Source organism: Neolamprologus brichardi, chromosome 9 (assembly GCF_056152115.1).
Source record: "Neolamprologus brichardi isolate AB-2024 chromosome 9, ASM5615211v1, whole genome shotgun sequence".
NCBI classification, from domain to species: Eukaryota; Metazoa; Chordata; class Actinopteri; order Cichliformes; family Cichlidae; genus Neolamprologus; species Neolamprologus brichardi.
The window spans coordinates 38938538-38953801 of NC_142112.1; the positions used below are offsets into that span (position 1 = coordinate 38938538).

Consider the following 15264-nt stretch of genomic DNA (forward strand, 5'->3'; position numbering starts at 1 on the left):
TTTATATATAAACATATATAAATAAAAACACTTTTTTTTTTTACATTAGTAATTCCTTTTGTGCATAATTTTATATTATTGTTAATAATAAATTAATTAAAGCAACAAAACAATGTGAAGAGCCGGTTCTCTAAAAAGAGCCGGAAATCCCATGACTACCGAATACTTTTGCAAGCCACTGTATTAATCCCCTGGGTGGTTTTCACACAGCTGAATAAACGTCAAACAGAAAACTGATTAAGCAGAAGTGTGAGATGACCAAGAGTTTATGCCAGTGTCCTGTTATATTTTAGATAGCAAGGAGCAGACAGTTGAGTTTATTAAACTCCACCAAGACAGCGGTGATGCAAATCTCAAGGCTAGACCGTTCCATTTCATAGCCGTTTATTTCCGGCCTACCCGACCTTCTGAGGACCGGGCCCACATAGACCACGAAGGCCGGGTCCTCAGGAGGATGCAGCCTATATGAGTTTGGACATGACCAAAGTAAAAGTTATTGGAGTCTGACCAATGACTGTAGAAAACATGGACGACGCAACAGCTCCCCAAAATGAAGCCAAAACGTCTCTATCGCACCCTGGTGTCTGGCCAGTATAGGTCATAAACCCCACCTCCTCCATGTTAGCGGATGGGACTGGGTCAGACAAATAATCATTCTGATCATTCGCATATCTTTGACGTATTTTCTCCGTTAATGCTGTGAAAAGTGCTTCGGAAGTATTAAAAGAGTGAACGAGTTCATGTACACGCTAAGAGTGCCCTAAACGCTTGTACCTTGGGAAACGTTCGTCTTTGTGAGTATTAATGTGTTCAGAAACAACTTTTATGTGTGTTTACCTGGAGTGAACTGCGATGCTAATGTAACGCACGTGTTAAGCTAGGCTAATCATTAAGTTTGTCATTAAGATGTGTAGTAGCTAGCAATTTATTTTCACTTTCTGTATATTTCAGTTACAAATAAGAAATAGCAAGGAGAAGCCTTGAGAGAGGAAAGGCTTAAAAAGATCTTCATTAAAATCAAGAAAAGCAAGCCTTGTGTGGAGATCTCGTCTGTTTTGTTCGCTGGGTGTCGAGCTTCACATGGTCACGTGTTGTGAGGGCAGCACACTGCTTGTTGAAATAGTTTGTGAGCTTTAAGCTGAGATTCTGGCAAAATACATTTATATTAAACATCGATTCAGGACTGAATGAATCAACATCGTTTTATTCAAATTAAAACCATTTAAATGGGAACATGAATTTTTTACAGCCGCCTCTAATGCTGGGTAATGTCAGCTGGTCCATGTGCAGCTGGCTGTGAGGCTCAGGGAGCGTCTACAAAGTGCAACACTGAAAGAACATCATCCATAAATATTGAGTAATAACTGGACTCTCATACAGCGAGACTCAAATGCCTTTAAACATCAGCTTATCCTGCTGATCCAAGTCAAACACTGAGTTTGTAAAAACATGTTTGTCAATCATTTTGTTTGGTTTCTGAGGAAAATGATTCAATAACTTGCTGCTAATACACAACATTTCATCATATTTCCTCATAACCCTCTTTTGTCTGACCATTTGATCCCATTTGAATTTGCAATAAAGGATCCACAGAGTTTGGTGACAATAATGACAGTAGATGTTTGTGAGATGGAAGCTAATGAGTGTGTGATGTTCTTTCAGTGTTGCACTTTGTAGACGCTCCCTGAGCACTGGTCTCACAGCCAGCTGCACATAGAGACCAGTGTTGTTAGTCCAGGTCAGAAGATGACTTGTTGGAATGAAAATGAGCTTGTAGTTTGTCTGCTTTAATAATGTGACTGGAAAAAGGTGTTGGACTTCAAATATGTCCATTTCTTTCACACTTCACCTTTAAAAGTGAAGCCATGTGGTTCCTGGAAGGAAAAACACGACTTTTTCAAGTCTCTGTCCTGTTTTTATGAGAAATGTACGACTTTAATGTGAAACATTCAGAGTTTTTTCTCTTGTTGTGTTTGTTTGAAGCTGTTTCCTGTTGGCTTCAGCTGTTTGGAGTTTCCATTTTCTAAACTTCTACATTCTGAACCTTCTTCAGCTCTGAACAGATGATGAAACACTGAATGATTTCAAGCACTTTGTCTAATAAACTTACATCTTTCATTCTTTATACAGATTGGAGAGCTGTGATTTGTCAGAGATCAGCTGTGATTATCTGGCAGCAGCACTGAAGTCCAACCCCTCCCATCTGAGACAGCTGGAGCTGAGCTCCAACAACAACCTGCAGGATTCAGGAGTGAAGCATCTGTGTGGTTTCCTGGAGAGTCCAGGATGTAAACTTGAAACTCTGAGGTCAGTCAGCATGTTTTAGTTGTGCTGAGATGAATATGATGTGAAAGTTGTGCTGACACTAAACTGCAGACATCAGGCTGATATTATACTGATCCACACTGAGGATCTTCATGGTAAAGTCTGTTTTCTTCTTCTCTGGTTTAGTCCATTGACTGCAGCAGAACAATGTTCACATTTCAAACAGTGAGACTCAACGTATGGCCCGTGGCCCACACGCGGCCTGCCCACCTTTCCTGATTCAGAGAGAGGGGACCCTGATTAACTGTGTAGCTTCTTCCTCACAGTTCTAAGGTTCAAAGGTCACGGCACACAGCAATCTGTGAAACAGTTTGGAGCAGGAATTATTGCACATTTACAAACTGACACTGCTGCACGGCATGCTGGGTAATGCTAGCTGCTCAGGTAGTCATATGCTTTGATGTGAGCTGGAGGCGGAGACATTCCCTGATGACATCACACTGAGTGTTGGTGAATATGAAGTTTCCTTGTGAATGATTTCCAGCTTTGACTGTAACAGTGTGAAGGCAGTGATCACAGCAAAAACTGCATGAAGTATTTGGACTGACAGAAACATGTGGACAGCTTTTGTTCTGAGGGTTTAGACAGAGTCGGCCTCTGTGTGTGCTCACTGTGTTTAATCCTTTAAGACCGGTTGGGGCGGGCACGCTCCGTTGTGCATAACATGTCAGGGTCCTGGGTCTCCTGACCCAGCATGTTTAGTTCTTTGTGCTTTTTGTATTATTGTACTTGTGAGTTATTCTGTGCTTTCTAGTTTTGATCCCTTCATGTTTCTCTGTGTCCCCTCTGTTCTGTGTAAGTCTGTCTGCATGTTTGAGTTTCCCTCTGTGTCTTTCGGTTCTGAGAGTCCTCTACCTTATGGTTTGTCTCTGTGTTTCTTAGTTGCTGTCTCCACCGTGTTCGCGTCTCTGTGTGATACTTCCTGTTTTACTTTGAAGGTCCGTGTCTTATGTGAATGCGTCCTGCTTTGCTTGTCTCGTCAGTTCTGATTTCTCCCAGCTGTGCCCTCCTTCTGTGTCTCATTCCCCTCATTACTTCCCCGTGTATTTACACCCTGTGTTTCTCTGAGTCAGTGTTGCGTCGTCCCTCAAGCTGTGTTTCCTCGTGTGCCTCTCTGCAAAGTGTGAGTTCATATTTTCCCAGTTTAGTTTAGTTTTGTATACTTTCCCCTGTCAGCAAATAAAGCTGAGTTTTTTGAGTTCATCCCTTGAGTCTGAATGCCTGCATCTTGTGTCCAACTCCTGCCTGCCACACAGCGATTCATGACATAACTATTTTTAAATCTCTGTAGAACTGGAACCACATAAGCTAGCGCAATAATTTGTTTTGCATATGGAACCGGAGGAGTTGTACTTACATCTTATGCCATCAGCTTGTCCTCGGTCACGGTTTCCTTCCACTTATAGCTTTGCAAATATTGCATAAAAAGCACTTGCAGCAACAAAAACATAATATGCCAGAAACACACTTTGCCGATCCGATCAGCTGTTCGCAACACTTCCTAGGTTGGAATGGACGTCAGCGCGAACTATCACGTGTCCGCCATGACCTGCCCGAAAGCAGAAGTGATGTCATTTTTGTGGAAAATTTAGGTGTTTTTTTTTTAACCTTCAGGGCCTTATAAACCTACACTGGTGTTTTTAAAAGACATGTTTGACTTTAAGCTTTTCTGAGTCGTTTCTGGGATGCTTAGAAGCCAAATTGCTGCTGGAAATAGTTTATTTTGATGCACCTTCTGTTTGTTTGCAAATTTGCAATATAATATTTATTTTCCTTTTTCCTGCAGTGTATAAAAATTGGTGTATTCCCGTGGGCTGTCAGAACTCTTAATGCAAACTAGTGTGTAAAGACTTCCCCAACACATCCACCCTGACACTGCTGTTGATCATCTATGTGCAATATCTCAGTCTTTCCATGTTCTGTGCAATTATTTTGGTCCCAGTCTGTTTCAATGTTTCCTACACATACACCATGTATATAGTTCCACTCACATATGTATACATATACACTGTTTTTTATTTTTTTCTATTTAATTATTTATTTATTTTCCGCCTTCGTTGTATATCGGTTTCTCTTCTTCTTACTTTAGCACCTTTGTGGTTCAGCTACCCAATTTCGCTGTGCAAGAAACTGCACAATGACAATAAAAAGCTCTAAGTCTCAGTGTATCTCAAAAATGAAACTATAAAGACACTCAAAATAAATTTCCTGTGGTGGGAAACTATTTTGTGAAACTTTTTTGCATTTACAGTTTTGAGGGATAAACCTCTTGAATTTCTCCAACTAGAAATATATGTAAAAACACAAAAATGATTATCCCTTTTTTTTAGTTTATTGCACTTTTTTGTAATTCATGTAGTTTCTATGCACTTAATCCAGACATATTATTACAATTTGGGCTATAATGGTTGTATTGATGTATAGCAACTTGAAATGCTCCCAAAGTTTGCTCCACAGCATGTGAAAATATAAAGATAAGCTCTGGCGGACTAAAAAACGACATTTTCTGCAAAAATGTCACTTCTGGTTTGGGGCAGGTAATGGCGGACACGTGATAGTTCGCGCTGACGTCTATTCCAACATAGGAAGTGTTGCAAACAGCTGATCGGATCGGCAAAGCGTGTTTCTGGCATATTATGTTTTTGTTGCTGCAAGTGCTTTTTATGCAATATTTGCAAAGCTATAAGTGGAAGAAAACCGTGACCGAGGACAAGCTGATGGCATAAGATGTAAGTACAACTCCTCCGGTTCCATATGCAAAAAAATTATTGCGCTAGCTTATGTGGTTCCAGTTCTACAGAGATTTAAAAATAGTTACGCAAAATGGAGCGTGCCCGCCCCGACCGGTCTTAAAGGGTTAATAAAAATATTAGACAATAAGGTTTATTCCAGGAACTGATCACAGTCAGGTCAATCAGCTCTGAGCATGCTCAGTCTGAGTTATGGATACTACGGTTCAAAATGGCAACGGGTAAATGAAAACCAGAAGCTCCGTGTGAATCCAGAGGAGCAGGAACATGAATAATGACAGATGTTTGTGTGATTGAAGCAAATGAGTGTGTGACGTTCTTTCAGTGTTGCACTTTGTAGACGCTCCCTGAGCACTGGTCTCACAGCCAGCTGCACATAGAGACCAGTGTTGTTAGTCCAGGTCAGAAGATGACTTGTTGGAATGAAAATGAGCTTGTAGTTTGTCTGCTTTAATCATGTGACTGGAAAAGGGTGTTGGACTTCAAATATGTCCATTTCTTTCACACTTCACCTTTAAAAGTGAAGCCATGTGGTTCCTGGAAGGAAAAACACGACTTTTTCAAGTCTTTGTCCTGTTTTTATGAGAAATGTACGACTTTAATGTGAAACATTCAGAGTTTTTTCTCGTTGTGTTTGTTTGAAGCTGTTTCCTGTTGGCTTCAGCTGTTTGGAGTTTCCATTTTCTAAACTTCTACATTCTGAACCTTCTTCAGCTCTGAACAGATGATGAAACACTGAATGATTTCAAGCTCTTTGTCTAATAAACTTACATCTTTCATTCTTTATACAGATTGGAGCGCTGTGGTTTGTCAGAGATCAGCTGTGATTATCTGGCAGCAGCACTGAAGTCCAACCCCTCCCATCTGAGACAGCTGGACCTGAGCTCCAACGACAACCTGCAGGATCCAGGAGTGAAGCATCTGTGTGGTTTCCTGGAGAGTCCAGGATGTAAACTTGAAACTCTGAGGTCAGTCAGCATGTTTTAGTTGTGCTGAGATGAATATGATGTGAGAGTTGTGCTGACACTAAACTGCAGACATCAGGCTGATATTATACTGATCCACACTGAGGATCTTCATGGTAAAGTCTGTTTTCTTCTTCTCTGGTTTAGTCCATTGACTGCAGCAGAACAATGTTCACATTTCAAACCTTCAAAGAAGGTTCTCTGGTTTAGTCCATTGACTGCAGCAGAACAATGTTCACATTTCAAACCTTCAAAGAAGAAGAAAAATCCTCCACTGGATGATTCACTGTGAAACTCTCCAACTCTTCATTCCACCTTAAAGTCTGTGTGACACTGAAATCCAAAGCAAAATGTGCGTTTGCTTTACAGACAGCAGTCCAACACAAACATACACACATCATCCAAAACACAGTCCAACATCCAAATCTCCTCCACTGCCAGCATGAATGATGGGAAAGAGAAGGAGGAACACTCTGACATTCAGGGTTAGAATGAGTTTCATAAAGCAGACTGTGAAGATCAAAGCTGCATTAGAAAGCTTACATGAATGAATGAGTGGACAGAAGTGGACAGAGATCATCTGAAGCACTTCAAAGGCTTTAAATCAGCACATTTCTCTTTATTCTTTATCAACTCTGTTAGTTTCTCTCAATTTTCTGTGGAATGAAGCTAACAGCAGGCTAATAAGATGCTGACCAATAGGTTTCTATTAAAGGTTGTAATTTGTATATGAAAAAGTGCTTTGGCTCAGCAGGGATCAGCTTACAGGTAGAATACAGCTGCTGGATGGGATTAGCATGTCATAGCTATCTACCAAACTGCTAACTGGGGGATTTCAGGCCATCTATGGATCATTTTTGCTAACTGTTTATTCAGCTTAGGCTCACAGGGCTGCAGCCTGTGCCCTAGCTGTCATAGGGCAAGAGGCGTGGTCCACCTGCACAGGTGAGCAGTCCATCACAGGGCCAACAGAGAGAGACAGAGAAGCACTCTCTCACATCCACACCTACAGCCAATTTAGAAGCACCAATGAACCTAAGCAGCATTTCATTGGACTGTGGGAGAACATCCAACCTCCACAGAAAGGCCAACAAGCTTCAACCTACAACCTTCTTGCTTTAAGGCACTAGTGCAAACCACTTTTCCCCATTTCAGCCCAAATCCTGCATCTTCCTGTTTCTGACTCCAGGCCAGCTCCACTAACACTTTCTCATCAGACACTGCCACCTAGTGGAGGAAGTCTTAGTTCCATTTGAAGCTTCAGATTCCAGTTAGTTCCTTTACAAAGAGGTGGAGGTGGTGGGGCCACAGCACCATCATCACTGAGGGCCATAGGACACTTAACCTTTGTTTCCATATGCTGGGAACTTCCTGTTGTTCCAAGGAGGACTGGAAAATGTGTGAAAATCTCCCAGTCAGTTCCTCACAGCACACTTCAATCATTTCCCTCCCACAGCATCAGGACCAGGGCTTTTTCTCTCTTTGGTCCCACTAAGAGATTTCCACACAAACACCTCATCAGTGGGACTCTCAGAGCTACTAGCCCTTTGCTACAATCACAAAGCTCTTCATTGAAATCAATGATATCAAAGCTGGAATCAAATGAGTCCAAGTCTTCTGCTGATTCAGCATCACATTCATCTTTGCTCCTTGTTCTGCATCCCCACCATGGACTTCATTCCTTCCTTTATTCAGCTCATCCTCTGCTTTACTTTTACACCTGATTTTAGCTGCTTTATCTCTCTTTCAACAAGTTTCTGTGCCTCAATCTTTTTCTTCTCTCCCTCATAACAAGACAGCTTCTTCTGCCTGAGAACACGTTGGAGTGATTTACTAATCCAGGGCTGCTTATTGGGGAAAATACTTCCTGTTTCCAAAGTAATCCCCATTTTTCCCAGAAAGAAATGTCAGTAGAAATCGATGATCTAAGTGAGAACATGAGCCTTTAAAAAGTCCCAGTGGGTGCAGTCAAAGCAGTCCCTCAGTCCCAGTACAGAGTCTTTGGTCCAGACTGGAACAACTGTGTGCCCAGTTTGAGCTCTCTTAAGTGCTGTGACCTGACAGACCCAGAGGGGCCATCACATCACATTTAGAAGCTCCCCTAATGGAGCCACAACACATGTCCAATACTTAGTCTGTCTTGCTAGACCAACTGGAAGAAATGATTCAAGGACTTAGTCACAGAACAGAGATTCAAATCTCCAAAGTCCAACTGGCTGCATCAGGACATATAGTCTGAAACTCTGCACAGTTTCCTGTTTGAAGCTGCTTCCTGTTGGCTTCAGCTGTTTGGAGTTTCCATTTTCTAAACTTCTACATTCTGAACCTTCTTCAGCTCTGAACAGATGATGAAACACTGAATGATTTCAAGCACTTTGTCTAATAAACTTACATCTTTCATTCTTTATACAGATTGGAGCTCTGTGGTTTGTCAGAGATCAGTTGTGATTATCTGGCAGCAGCACTGAAGTCCAACCCCTCCCATCTGAGAGAGCTGGACCTGAGCTGGAACAAGATGAAGGATCCAGATGTGAAGCAGCTGTCTGATCTTCAGCAGAGTCCAGACTACAGACTGAAGACTCTGGAGTAAGTAGAGTGATGGAGTGAGTGGGTGGTGCTGTCAGCAGTATTGTACTAAACACAGTCAGTATGAAACAAAGATCCAGTGTTTCCTGTAAAGCTGCAGCTTCTCAGTGAAGCTGTGAGAGGAGAACAGTGACAGGCTTCAGGATTGGACACAAACACTTCCTGTTTCTCACCTTTATGGTCACCATAGTAACGGCTGACATGCTCTGATCAAATGCTGTCAACAGCCAATCAGCTCTCTGAACAAAGCAGCACGCAGACCAATGACTGCATTGATTTCCAAGTTTAAAGCAGTGAAGAACACAGTCTGTAGGTGAGGAAGAATTTAGTGAGAGCAGATGTTTGGATGGAATTCCTCCAGTTAACAGCTGGAACGTCCATCTGGATTGTTGGGCTTGTTGTTCAAATCAAATTTTATTTGTCACATACACAGTCATACACAGTACGATATGCAGTGAAATGCTTGGACAACTGCTCGTGACCTTAAAAAAAAAAAAAAGGCTATGAATAAGATAGGAAATAAATAAATAAATATGAAAATAAAAAAGGGGTAAATTTAACCAGGAAGGAATAAAATAAAATAAAATATAAAAAATTAAGTTAAGAATGAGATAACTGTACAACACAAATTAGAATGAAGGGTAATTTAACTGGGAAAGAATAAGATAAAATATATAAATTAAAGTTGAAAATAAGATAACTGTACAACAAAATACACAGTATAGACATATATAAACATATATAAGAATGTATGAGAAATATAAATATATATACACACAATAACAGCAGCTGTACAAATATTAACTGGAAATGAGGAATATAATGTCCAGTGTTGTGCAAATATGCTTAAAGTGATGAAGTGAAAACAATGTCCAGAGTGTCCAGTGTGTGTAAGAACTATATGTGTGGGTCAGTCCTGTGTGGTGGTGTGATTGAGAGACCGTATCGCCTGCGGGAAGAAGCTCCTCCTCAGTCTCTCTGTGTTGGTCTTCAGGGAGCAGAATCGCTTTCCTGACCTCAACAGAGAGAACAGTCTGTTGTTGGGATGGCTGAGGTCCTTCACGATCTTCCTGGCCTTGGTCCAGCACCGTCTGCTGTAGATTGAGTGCAGGTCAGGGAGCTCTGAGCGGATGGTGCGCTCAGCTGAACGCACAACCCTCTGTAGAGCTCGTCTGTCCTGCATGGTGCTGTTCCCGAACCAGGTTAAGATGTTTCCCGTCAGGATGCTCTCTATGGTGCAGGAGTAAAAGTTCCTGAGCACCTTGGGGGGCAGTCGGAAGTCTCTCAAGCGTCTGAGGTGGTAGAGACGCTGACAGGCCTTTTTCACCACGGTGTTGATGTGACAGGACCATGACAGGTCCTGCGTGATGTGAACTCCGAGGTATTTGAAGCTGTCCACTCTCTCCACTGGGCACTCGTTGATGACGGGGGTCTGGTAGTTCCTCTCCTGCTTAGTGCTGAAGTCCACTATCAACTCCTTTGTCTTACTGACGTTTAGAAGGAGGTTGTTCCTCTGGCACCAGTTCTCCAGATTCCTAATCTCCTTCAGGTAGGGCGTCTCGTTGTTGTCAGAGATCAGGCCCACCACGACGGTGTCGTCAGCAAACTTGATGATGGTGGTGGAGCTGGTAGTGGCCACACAGTCATATGTGTACAGGGAGTACAGCAGGGGGCTCAGAACACACCCCTGGGGGGCTCCAGTGCTGAGAGTGGTGGAGGCTGAGACATGTCCGCCCATCCTTACTGCCTGTGGTCTGCCAGTTAGGAAGTTGGAGATCCACTGACACATAGATGAGCTGAGTCCCAGATGCTCCAGCTTGGTGGTGAGTGTGGAGGGAATTATGGTATTAAATGCAGAGCTGTAGTCTATGAAGAGCATTTTAACATAGTTCCCCCTTCTAGTGTCCAAGTGAGTAAGTGATGTGTGGAGGAGATGAGAGATGGCATCGTCTGTGGAACGATTTGGACGGTAAGCGAACTGTAGTGGGTCCAGTGTGTCTGGTAGTGAAGAAATGATGAAGTCTCTGACCAGGCGTTCAAAGCACTTCATCACTACTGAGGTGAGGGCTACAGGGCGATAGTCATGTTGGGGTTCCTACAGAGCTCAGAGTGGACACACCAAGGTTCTTCTAATGAATGAAAGTCCAAACTCAAACTAGGAGGGAAAAACATTTTCAGCAACTTCAATAAAAATCCAAAGATTAGAGAAAGTGAAGCAACAATGAGTCCTAGTACAGTCCCAGCACTGAAGTCCCTGCTGCTCTTTATACTGGATGTGCTGCATCACTGACTGACAGCTGATGAAGAGTCTCTGGAAACACTCGTTTATCTCCTCTGCTCTTCCTCCTTCTCTCTGCAGGTGGAAGGACTTATGATGGTAAACAGGACGGTGTGTGTGCTGAGAGAGGAGCAGCTGTGTCCTGATGATCCAGAGAGGTTGAAGCAGCAGCAGCTTGTGTGTAGAGACGCTCTGACTGGGCCATGTTACTGGGAGGTGGAGAGGAGAGCTTCATCCAGCAGTGACTGACAGAGGAATGAAGTGCAGATGACTGTCAGTGCTGCAGAGTGAACTGCTCTGAGAACAGCTCCACTGTCAGACACAATGTAGAGTCCAGCATCACCCCTGTGTGTCCCTCTGGATCTGACAGAGGATCATCAGTGTATCTGGACTGCTCTGCTGCTGCTCTGTCCTTCTACAGTCTCTGCACAGTCTCTGTCTCACTCTGGAAAGATTTTACAACTTGTGTAATTACAGAACATTAATATAATATTGAAACATGTGATCTTCTCTTTATTTCTGAATCTTTACCAAATAAAGAAAAACCAAACTAACAAACAGAACCTGTCGTGTCCTTTTTCTCCACATCTGTGAATCTTTTCTGTGTTTTCCTCTTTTCCTCCTTCCTGCAGCTCCATCTTCATCATTCTGTGTCCAGTATATGTGAACATGTCCAAAGCATCTGAGCCTCATGTTACCCGTTTGTGTGAGTTACGCCTGTCGTTGTGTTGTGGTGTATAAATCAGGGGCAGGAGACAGCGCTGGATCTCTGAGTTCTTTACTGTCAATTTCTGCAACATCTGCAATATCTAGAAATGCAAACCTGTGAGCTGTGTGTGTTGTGCGTCTGCTCGGCCACTTCTCCTCCGGCCATGCTGGAAGCAGCTGCGTTTGACAGTTTTATCCACTCTACAATAATCGAACAAATTAAATGTTCAAAAATATCAACTTAAGCACTTCAAAGTCAACAAAAAGCTTAAAACAATTAAATAATATTTCAGTGAAAAAACAACAGCTCATAAGAACGATACACAAAATAATACAGAAACAAACAAACACAACTTATTAACCAGGATCCATGTTTTTGTCACAAACACTGAATCAGCTGATTCACTCTTTATGTTTCTGAGTTTTGTGACTATAGTTCTGGTTTCTGTTTGTGTGTCTTCACTGTGTCCCACGTCTCCTTACTTTGGACTCTGTATTTCCTGTTTTACTTTGACAGTCCTGTGTTAGTGTTTCCTGTCTCGTGTGTGTAATTGGTCCCAGCTGTGTTTGCCTCCTGTCTCCCGTTCCCTGATTACTAAACTGCGTCCACGCCGCCGGCGCTCCTCTCCACAGCTGGATTCCAGGATTTCAGAGCATCCAGCTGTGGTGAGTGATGGAGACACTTTCTCTGCTCCCTCAGTAATCAGGACAGTTGATTGAACATCAGAGAACATTTTTTTTTTTTTTTTTTTTTTCTTAACCTGTCCCGTTTGGCTCTTTTGCCATCAGAATTATTGTCTAAAGGCGAAGAAAGATGCCCAACGGATTTTCTTTCCCAAATTGACCATCCCAGCTTTGCCTTAATGGTCCATTTGATTCACCTTTTATTCTTTATTTTATTTTCACTTGCTGAATACGGGACAGACTTGACTGGGGGAAAGAAAAGGGAGAAAGAAAGAGGGAAAGAAAAACAGTTGAGAAGAGGGACGGGGGAGAAGGGCATAAAACAAAAACCAACAGAATAAGCAGAAAAAAAATAAAAAATAAAAAAATACATATACGATCACCTGGATCACCTGTTGAGAAAGAAAAAAGAAAACAAGCAGAAGAAAACGAGAGTAATAGAATAAACAACATCACAACAATATATGGGAATATGACAGTAAATACTAAATATTAAACATTATTGTGCAGCACGTAAGATCGACAGCACAGTGTGCTTTGAGGTAGGAGCCAAAAAGGGTGTAGTTTGTGTGTGTGATCACCCGTGTGTACACCTGTGAGCATGGACGCGCTTGTTTTCTTAAAAGGTTCCTTCATGTAATGATCTGCTAGAGGGTGTGGGGGGCCACAGCCCCGTCCTCCAGGGCATGAAGCAGGTATGGAGGAAATCAAAACACCAGACATCCAGAGGCCCCCAGAACACAAGAGACCAAGGAAGACCAACAGAGGGGCAGCTGAGCCACTGTCCCAGAAAGAGCTGAGGAGAGTCCCAGATGAGGGGTCACCCAGCAGAGAACATAAAGGACTGTTTTTCACCTGCCCGTTCTGAACCTGGACATTAAAGACTGCTGGCTTCAAGGACATTAATCCCAGTGTCAGCCAGCCAATAACAGCCTGTGTTTTTCAGCTCTTTAGGAGTCAGAAATGAGAAAGACACAGACTGCTAACCTCTCCCTGCAGGAAATAAGCTCCGCCTCTTCCTTTCCTGTATATGAGTGATTTGATTGTGACACGAGACACAATGAGTTTCCTGTTTATTGTGACTTAAAGCGAGCAGCAAAGACACTAAACTGTGTGTTTCCAGCTGAAGCTGCTTTTTGTGTTGCTCCCACAATACTGTCTAAAACAGTCAGTGAGGAAAACTCAGTCTGGTTCTGAAGCTGCACATGCAAAGACTGTTTCTGGTTGTAGAGACCTGGCTGTTCCAGGGATTGTAACCTCCCCAGGGCCTCCCCAGAGGCTGAGCTGCGGACCTCAGCTGACTCTGGAGCCTTGAAGGTAACTAAGTTTGCACCGTTCGGGTGACTCAGCTGCAACAGCCCCCACAGAGAAAGCTTACCCAGGCTGCTGAGGATTTTATGCTGCTGCAGCCCAAAAGGCATCCTTAGCTGGCTGACAGCCACCCACAGCTTCAGCTGCCTCAGCCGGGGGTCTCCACACCTGCTGGCCCTGCATCTGCACATATATATATATATATATATATATATATATATATTGCAGTCAGCCGAGACTGCAAGACCAGACTAACCAACCTGTGCACTGCCTGGATTGATTACAAGAAGGCCTATGACTCAATGCCCCACAGCTGGATACTAGAATGCCTAGAATTGTACAAGATCAATGGGACCCTAAGAGCCTTCATCAGGAACTCAATGGGGATGTGGCGTACAACACTAGAGGCCAACTCCAAGCCCATAGCACAAGTCACCATCAAGTGCGGGATCTATCAAGGAGATGCTCTGCTGTTCTGCATAGGCCTGAACCCCCTCAGTGAGATCATTAACAAGACTGGCTACGAATACCGACTACAGAACGGAGCAGTTGTCAGCCACCTCCTGTACGTGGATGACATCAAGCTGTATGCCAAGAGTGAACGAGACATCGATTCACTGATCCACACTACCAGGATATACAGCAATGACATTGGAATGTCGTTCAGACTGGAGAAGTGTAGTCGGATGGTAACAAAGAGAGGGAAGGTAGTCAGAACTGAGGGGATTGAACTACCAGAAGGCAACATTGCAGACATAGAGGACAGTTACAAGTACCTGGGGATCCCGCAGGCGAATGGGAACCATGAAGAGGCCGCTAGGAAAGCTGCAACCACCAAGTACCTGCAGAGGGTCAGGCAAGTCCTGAGGAGTCAGTTGAACGGTAAGAACAAGATCCGGGCCATCAACACGTACGCCCTGCCCGTGATCAGGTACCCTGCTGGGGTAATAGGCTGGCCAAAGGAGGAGATAGAAGCCACTGACATAAAGACAAGAAAGCTCCTTACCATGCATGGAGGGTTTCACCCCAAGTCCAGCACCCTGAGGCTGTACACTAAGTGGAGGGAAGGGGGCCGGGGACTGGTGAGTGTCAGCACCACAGTCCAGGATGAGACAACAAACATCCAAGAATACATCACGAAGATGGCCCCAACTGACAGCGTGCTCAGTGAATACCTCAGGCAGCAGAAACCCAAGAAAGAGGAGGGAGACGAGGAACCATCATGGAAGGACAGGCCCCTGCACGGTATGTACCACCGGCAGATAGAGGAGGTGGCTGATATCCAGAAATCCTACCAGTGGCTGGACAAAGCTGGACTGAAAGATAGCACAGAGGCACTAATCATGGCAGCACAAGAACAAGCTCTGAGTACAAGATCCATAGAGGCTGGGGTCTATCACACCAGGCAAGACCCCAGGTGCAGGCTGTGTAAAGATGCCCCAGAGACAATCCAGCACATAACAGCAGGGTGCAAGATGCTAGCAGGCAGGGAATACATGGAACGCCATAACCAATTGGCCGGCATAGTGTACAGGAACATCTGTGCCGAGTATAACCTGGAAGTCCCGAGGTCAAAATGGGAAATGCCCCCAAGGGTGGTGGAGAATGACCGAGCTAAGATCCTGTGGGACTTCCAGATACAGACGGACAAAATGGT

General features: G+C 43.6%; 1 protein-coding gene across 1 annotated transcript in view; it reads left to right on the top strand.

Moving 5' to 3' along the window:
- LOC148101642 (protein NLRC3-like) overlaps positions 1 to 11425 on the top strand; it is a 148407-nt gene extending 136982 nt beyond the window's left edge. Inside the window, exons 4-5 of the mRNA XM_087846585.1 lie at positions 8453 to 8626; positions 10986 to 11425. Coding sequence (XP_087702711.1) covers positions 8453 to 8626; positions 10986 to 11001 — 190 coding nt within the window. The 3' untranslated portion in view covers positions 11002 to 11425. The remainder of the gene's footprint in view (positions 1 to 8452; positions 8627 to 10985) is intronic.
- The last annotated feature ends 3839 nt before the right edge of the window (positions 11426 to 15264 follow it).